We start from the raw sequence: 7,403 nt of genomic DNA, 5'->3' as shown, positions 1-7,403 counted from the left end.
TTACAGAGTTACAAAAAGAAAAACAATATCTAACTTTGTTTTTTTTTAAAAAAAAATCTAACTTAACTAAAAAAAACAATTTAAAAAAAACACCGAAACCATGATCAATAATAATAAAAAATATCAAAGAAATAGAAAAATGATAAATTTTTCATATAAATCACATCTAAATAAAATAAATAAATAACAAATAACAAATAACAAAAAATAAAAAAAAGTAAAATCAAAGAAACACGAAAAAAAAGAAAAAAAACACAATAGCGTGAATAAACACGAAAATATGATAAAACGCGAAAAAATACGAAAAACATGAAAAAACGTGAATAACATGAAAAAGTAACAAAAAGCGAAAAATGCAAAAAAAAAAAAAGCGCGAAAAAAGCAAAAATGCGAAAAAAACGAAAACGCAAAAAAGGAAAAACGAAAAACTAAAACGAAAACGAAAACGAAAAAATGCAAAAAAAAAAAACACAATAACGTGAATAACATGAAAACTGACAAAATGCGAAAAATACGAAAATGTGAACAAACACAAAAAATAAGAAAACTTGAAAAACACGAAAAAACGTAAAAAAATGCAAAAAAATATGAAAATATGAAAAAAATTATAAATGCATTTTTCACATTTTCATGTTTTAACGTGTTTTCACGTTTTCGTGTTTTTATATTTTTCGCTTTTTTCATATTTTTGTGTTTTTCCACCCTTTCATGTTTTTAATATTTTTTTTTACTTTTCGTGATTTTCATGATTTTTGAATTTTTGCACTTTTTTGTTCACGTTTTAGTGTTTTTTAACAAATTTTCACATTTTTTTTTGCGTTTTTTCGTTTTTTCGTGTTTTTCATATTTTTCCAGGTTTTTGTGTTTTTTACATTTTCGTGTTTTCCATTTCACGTTTTTTGTGTTTTTTTCCTATTTTTACGTTTTCGTAGCTTTCCACGTCTCTACATTTTTTGTGTGTGTTTTTGCATGTTTTGCGTGTTTTTTTGTGTGTTAATAAGTTTATATGTTTTTCGCGTTTTCACCATTTTTCACTTTTATTTCGCTTTTATTTTTTTTTGTTTTTGTGTTTTTAATTTGTGCTTTTACATTTTGTGTTTACGGTTTTCCACCTCTCTTTTTTCGTGTTTTTACAATTTTTTCATTTTTCTATTGTTCGTGTTTTTTTCCGTGTTTCATATTTCACATTTTTCTATTTTTTTTATATATTTTTAAAATAATATATATTAAATATTTGAACAATTTTTAATAATAATTAAAATTTTAAAAGAAATAAGAAATTACATTTGAGGGTAATATTGTCTTTTGAATAAAAAATTTATCTATTCCATCCTATCTTATTCAACCAACCAAACATATGAATAGTTATTGCTAAAGAATTTCTACTTCATTCTTCGCTATTCTATTTCCTTGGAATAGTCATTCTATTCCATTCTACTCTATTCCGCGAACCAAACGACACCTAAGTTTTTTTTATATAAATCATATCTAAATAATACTAATAAAGCATACAAAAACAACATAAATAAAAGTTAGCTAATCACAGTAATAATAATAAAACAAATCATCAGTTCTGGTCTAAAATAAAAGACTACTAATGAATTAAAATAAATAAATCACCATAATGATTATCCTAGGATGTCCCTTCATCGTCGTAATATTGAAAATCAAAATCCATAAGACCATCAAATATTACGGTAATAACTATAATTTTAATTTTAAATACTCTATAACTTTGTCAACATTCTTAATGTTTTTATTTTGATAATACTAATAATTTGTTTCAATATGAATAATATAAAATTTATTTCCATTTTTCATTACAACCGTGATCAATATTAAAAATGAAACTTTATGATTAATTACTTTCTTAAAAAAATTATATAAAATATAAATAATTATTATCACTATAAAAACATTATTCAAAGCAATTAATATAAAAATATTAAACTAATCCATGCAACGTACGGATATCCAACTAGAGTCGGGTAGCAGACCGGAATCCACCGGTGGGCTCTGCGACTGACTTTATCCGACCTGTTTTAAGTTATATAATATATAGTTTTTGATTATGACCCATAATTTATATAAATCTACATTTCTCAAAACAAACTCAAATATATGTTTAAGCTTTAGCATTTTCCAAAAAGAATATGAGGATTCATTTATCAAGAATATCCTAATTTCAACGTGGCACAATTTGAAAGGCTATCAAACAGAAGCGGTAATTACAGCACAACGAACGACTTAATGCCACGTTGGCATTTTGAACATATAGATAAAGCTCCCTCCTTTCCTCTTCCCCATTTCCTTCTTTTATCTTCTTCTTCCTCTTCCTTCCTACTCCCCTGTGTAGCCTTTCTATCCTCAAACTCAAAACCTTTCTGAAATTTCCAATGCAATTTAGCTCCGTCTCATGATATTACTCCTTACTTCTCACAAATGGACGGTCTCACTCTCGCGACCACCGCCACCACCAGCACCACCGCGTACTCTTCCTTGTATGCGAGTAAATCGCTCTTTCCTTCTGTAGTTAAACGTAGTATAGGTAGAAGAAGAGAATTAGGGTTCCCTAGAAAGAGTAAATTCGTTGTTTTTGGGGCAGCACAAGAAGAGCCCAAATTTGACCAGTGGGACCAAATGGAGTTCAAGTTCGGCCAGATGCTTGGTGAAGACCCCAAACTCACCCTTGCTAAGGTTTCTTTCTCTCTTCGTATTCCTCTTTCTCTTTTGGAGCTTTTTTTCCTTGAATATTGTATTGGGTGTTGATTGAAATTAGAATTTACTAACTTACTGCTTTCGACCTTTTTTTCTTTCCTTTCCTTTTTAATGGTTTCTGGTAGTGATTTAGCTGCTTTGGTTGTTAGATAATGGCTAAAAAGATGAACCCGGATGTTTCCTTTCTTGAAGTTGAGAAGCAATTTTACAAAAACAAGGGTAAAATGGTGGAAATAAAGGAGCTTCCATTTGATGTACCTAATAAGAATAAGAAACCATCAAATTCAAATTCATTGGATGGTTTGAATTTGGTCAGACCGGTTCCTAAAGGAGGATTTGAGTTTCCAAATGATGATAAACCTATAGCACCAGGCATAAGGAAGCCAATCAAACCACTTGCAAAACCTATAGATAATACTAAACGTAATGTTCCCAATGTTATCTTGAGAAAGCCTGCATTGTATGTTGAGGATGATGTGGAAGATATACCTTCAAGGTCAAGGGTGAATATTAAATCAAATTTGACTTTGAAAATGAGGGATTACCGAACTTATGATAAGTTCAGTGATATGACTCTGTTGAGAAAGCCAGCACCATCTACTTTGAATAAAACTCAAGAGTCTTTGGATAATGAAGAGGCACAAGATAGTGATGCAAATGGATTTAAAACAGGAAATGGAGAAGATGAGGATAAATATAGCGGCTTTACATTATTAAGGAAGCCTGAAACTACAATGAGTGATGATGGGGAATCTTTGGAAAATGAGCAAAATCCTGCTTTTAAGGTGGAAGAGTCAGAAGATTTTCTTAGACTAGGTAATGAACTAAATTGCTCTATCTTGTATACCATTTGAATGTGTTGTTTTGGTTTATGAAGTCGCTTTCTTTTTAATTCCCTCAGAGGATTCATACTTCAGAAAATGATCTTCTGCTGTATTTTTAAGGAATGCAGCCTCTTGAGGAGAGCAATATTGAGTCGATAAACGAACAATCTGATGGAAGTTCAGCTGATTCTGATCTCAAGTTCTCAGTTGATGCTGCACTGCAAGGGAAGCCAAAGAGGTAGGCAAAGTTAAATGGTTTTCTTGTTAAATTATTTGTCCGTCTGCAGTTTTCGATAATACTACTTTGTTATATAGACTAGACAACTCTGTCAAGGAGACATCAGCCTTAAGTAATGAAGAGACAACTCTTGCGAGTCCTGAAAGAGGATACTCTGATGAACTTATGAATATGCCTCCTACATCACCTGTAGAGGTATTATTATATCTTTTTCTCATCCTTGATCTTTCTGTTGTTAAATTCTAAGCTAATTTTATAAACTTGTAGGACGCTGATTGGACCAGGGCAGAAGATCTTCTAAGGAAAGGAAATAGGGTGGAAGTGGAGTTAGTTAGTGCCAGCACAAGAGGATTTATTGTAAGTAAATTGAAATGAAATGGTGAAATGATCTTTATCATGCCGTTATATCTATTTGCAGTAACACGTTTGCTTTACGCCTTTTAACTTCGGCACAAATGTTTTTTAGGTATCATTTGGCTCGTTGGTAGGATTTTTGCCATACCGTAATCTTGCTGCAAAATGGAAGTTCCTAGCATTTGAGTCTTGGTTGAAGCAGAAAGGGTTAGACCCATCGTTATATAAGCAAAATATAGGAATTATTGGAAGTCTTGACATCTCGGACCAGAACTTTTCTGTTGATTCAAGTGTCAACTCGGAAGTTAATCAAAAAGTTGGTGAGGAAGTTACACCAGATATGAAGTTGGAAGATCTTCTAAGGATTTATGATCAAGAGAAACTCAAATTCTTGTCATCTTTTGTTGGTCAGGTTTGATGAATTGGTCTTAGCCTTTGATCTTTAATTTCCTTTCTCGTTACCCTGACGAACTTTTCCTTCGCAGAAAATCAAGGCAAACATTATTGTAGCTGACAAAAGAACGCGAAAATTCACAGTTTCTCTAAGGGCAAGAGAGAAGGAAGAGTCAGTTCAGAAAAAGAGAAATCTAATGGTGAGGCAAGATATGCAGTATCATATTTGTTGATGGTCATATTCACTTTTCTACTTGTGTAAATTAGACATGCTTCAAAACAATTAGCATGCTTCACTGTGTCAGCTATATCTGCAATTTTAGTTGTTACTTATTCAAGCTCTAACTGTAGAAATCTCAGTTCATGCTACTTATTCAAAATCAATTTGATATGCACAAAATTGAAATCAAAATGTTGATATGGTATTGGTTCGGAATGAAATCAGGAAATTTTGCAGCTTTGCATTGTTTTGTTTGCATTCGATTGTCAAGTAATTTTCAGTTTTCTCAATCTCTTATGTCTCTATATTACAGACTACACTTCAAATTGGAGATATTGTGAAATGCTGCATCAAGAAAATAACTTACTTTGGAATTTTCGTGGAGGTAAAGTACCCTTTTCATGTTTCCTGAGAATAAAGACTATTCCTGGGCATAATTTCTGAAGCATGAATTTTAGGGTACTCCTGGAGTAATACTCCCGACCAATTAATTCATAACACATGTATATATAATTTTTCTTTCCACCAATCATGCCCATGTAGTGGTATTCAAAACGATTTTCATTGGCCGGGAGTATTACTCCTGGAGTACTGTAAAATTTCTCGATCCTAATGGTAACGGTTGTTGCCAAGTAAGGCGAAATTTTGGAGTATATAGTCCATTTTCAGGATAACATCTAAATGCCATGGTTTATGTCACTTTTAAGCTCAACCCTGTAAAAAGGTTGTTACATAAGAATCTGAAAGCTCAGGATTATGATTATCAGTTTTCTCTCTTAATCTATTTGCATTAATGTAGGTTGAAGGTGTGCCTGCGCTAATTCACCAGACCGAAGTGTCATGGGATGCAACCTTGGACCCTGCATCATATTTTAAAGTCGGTCAGGTATATCAATTTAGTTCTAGTTATTTTTTAAATTGATGAGAAAGTGATCTTTCTTCTTACTTGAATATATAATACTTTTGTACATGCACGTATCGAACCATAACTTCGATATTATTGGCATGTGAGACGTTGCCAATTACTTTGCCGTTTTTCTTTGCATTCAGTTTGAATTCTTGAGTTAATTTTTCTGGTCTCAGATTGTGGAGGCGAAAGTTCACCACTTGGATTTCTCGCTTGAACGAATTTCCTTATCATTAAAGGAGATTATGGTAACCAAATAATCATCTAGTTTATTAAGCATCTGAATGTTTATTTTATTTAAGAACATACTTTGATTGCATGTTACACGTATTTCTTATTTTCCTTCCTGTGGCAGCCTGATCCACTGACTGAAGCTCTAGAGTCTGTGGTCGGTGATCGTGATTCCTTGGATGGGCGATTACAAGCAGCCGAAGCAGATTCTGAGGTTTTTCCCCCCTTATTTGAAATGATGCTGCATTTAGTTTCTTGCTTCTCTGCATTTTGTTGTGACAACTGTTTCTCTTATTTTGGAATTCTGACAGTGGCCTGATGTAGAATCACTTATTGAAGAACTGAGAAAAATTGAAGGAATCCAATCTGTATCGAAAGGCCGTTTTTTCTTGAGCCCTGGTTTAGCTCCAACATTTCAGGTAACTAAGTTCTGAAGTATTGACTTCTTCAGCTTTCTTGCTGTTATATAACCTCATATATCAATACTCTTTTGCAGGTTTATATGGCATCCATGTTCGAAAACCAGTATAAGCTACTTGCTCGAGCTGGAAACAAAGTGCAAGAGGTAACAAGTCGTGAATCGTCTCGGTATTTGCATATTAATTAGATAACTGGAAGTATTTGGACTTGTTTCATGAGAACATTAGAAGTTCAGTTTTATGGCTTATCCATGTTTGTATGTCCGCGTTCCGGCAGTTATTTACCAGAAATGTAGATGTTGATGATAAATGTAAATGTGTATTTGGAGCAGGTGATAGTTGAAGCCTCATTGGAAAAAGAAGAGATGAAATCCACAATTTTATCATGCACTAATAGAGTCGAATAATTGGTCGCCGGTTTCGTAAATCCGCCTAATCAGTGGCAAACCTTGATCAAACGGGCAGGTTTGTCTGAAAAAGGGTAAAGCAAGATCTAGTTTTCATTGTTCCTTAAATCTCTATAGGGAAGAGTGATGCTTCTCATGTTGTAATGGAAAGAAAAGGTATGAATAATACAAAGAGTTATTCAATTACAGGCCACATTGGGTGATATATCTGAATTATCATTGTCATATTTGAGGGATTTTTATTTCAAGTTTGTTTTGTACATCTGTTTTCTTGAATTGTAATATAGTTTGAGTTGTAAGGAATCAATTTTCATATTTTCAGTGTAAAATCTAACATTATTTGCAGTGTTGAAGTTATTGTTCAAGTAAGGGAAGATCAAGTAGTTGTAATTATGCTCAAGGGATATGCTATTCAGTTGGTAGTTGAACTAACTTCAAGTGCTTAAAATACTTGCAGATTATATCTAATTCTTTTGATCAGATGGAGTCTGGAATTCATACTTGGGGCTAATAATATTAAAAGTTTTTTTTCAAAGTCCAACTCCTTAAGACTAGGCAATTTTTTGTCACTCTCCAACATAGTAAACTTCATTTTGATGTATTTGGCTAAAAATATTAAAAGCACCAAACTTGAAAAAAAAAGTAGGTATTTAATGTAATATAAGTTAAATGTTAATTTTTAAAAAATTATA

The 7,403-nt window shown here is 32.3% G+C and overlaps 1 protein-coding gene across 2 annotated transcripts; it reads left to right on the top strand.

The window, feature by feature from the left end:
• The first annotated feature begins 2,311 nt into the window (after window positions 1-2,311).
• On the top strand, window positions 2,312-7,064 carry LOC136210760 (uncharacterized). 2 transcript variants are annotated; one of them, XM_066002158.1, is made up of 14 exons: window positions 2,312-2,697; window positions 2,868-3,534; window positions 3,663-3,780; window positions 3,858-3,975; window positions 4,048-4,137; window positions 4,247-4,546; window positions 4,620-4,727; window positions 5,061-5,132; window positions 5,547-5,633; window positions 5,831-5,902; window positions 6,010-6,099; window positions 6,197-6,304; window positions 6,382-6,450; window positions 6,637-7,064. In XM_066002158.1, exons 1-14 carry the CDS (start codon window positions 2,443-2,445, stop codon window positions 6,709-6,711), a joined length of 2,229 nt encoding a protein of 742 aa, XP_065858230.1. In that variant the 5' UTR covers window positions 2,312-2,442; the 3' UTR covers window positions 6,712-7,064. The 2 variants fall into 2 exon arrangements, with proteins under 2 accessions (XP_065858230.1, XP_065858231.1); XM_066002159.1 differs by lacking the exon at window positions 2,868-3,534 and having other exon boundaries at window positions 2,313-2,697; window positions 3,671-3,780.
• Window positions 7,065-7,403: the final 339 nt, after the last annotated feature.

The sequence above is a fragment of the Euphorbia lathyris genome, chromosome 1 (assembly GCF_963576675.1).
Source record: "Euphorbia lathyris chromosome 1, ddEupLath1.1, whole genome shotgun sequence".
Classification (NCBI taxonomy): domain Eukaryota; kingdom Viridiplantae; phylum Streptophyta; class Magnoliopsida; order Malpighiales; family Euphorbiaceae; genus Euphorbia; species Euphorbia lathyris.
The sequence above is the reverse complement of the archived record's forward strand: the minus strand, read 5'-3'. Positions and strand labels throughout refer to the sequence as shown.

Excerpts from the sequence above, each read along its gene's own strand:
- LOC136210760 (XM_066002158.1), top strand. The coding sequence starts at position 2,443 with ATGGACGGTCTCACTCTCGCGACCACCGCCACCACCAGCACCACCGCG. Across the intron at positions 3,535-3,662 it reads AGAAGATTTTCTTAGACTAG|GAATGCAGCCTCTTGAGGAG; the intron begins GTAATGAACTAA and ends TGTATTTTTAAG. Across the intron at positions 4,138-4,246 it reads CCAGCACAAGAGGATTTATT|GTATCATTTGGCTCGTTGGT; the intron begins GTAAGTAAATTG and ends AATGTTTTTTAG.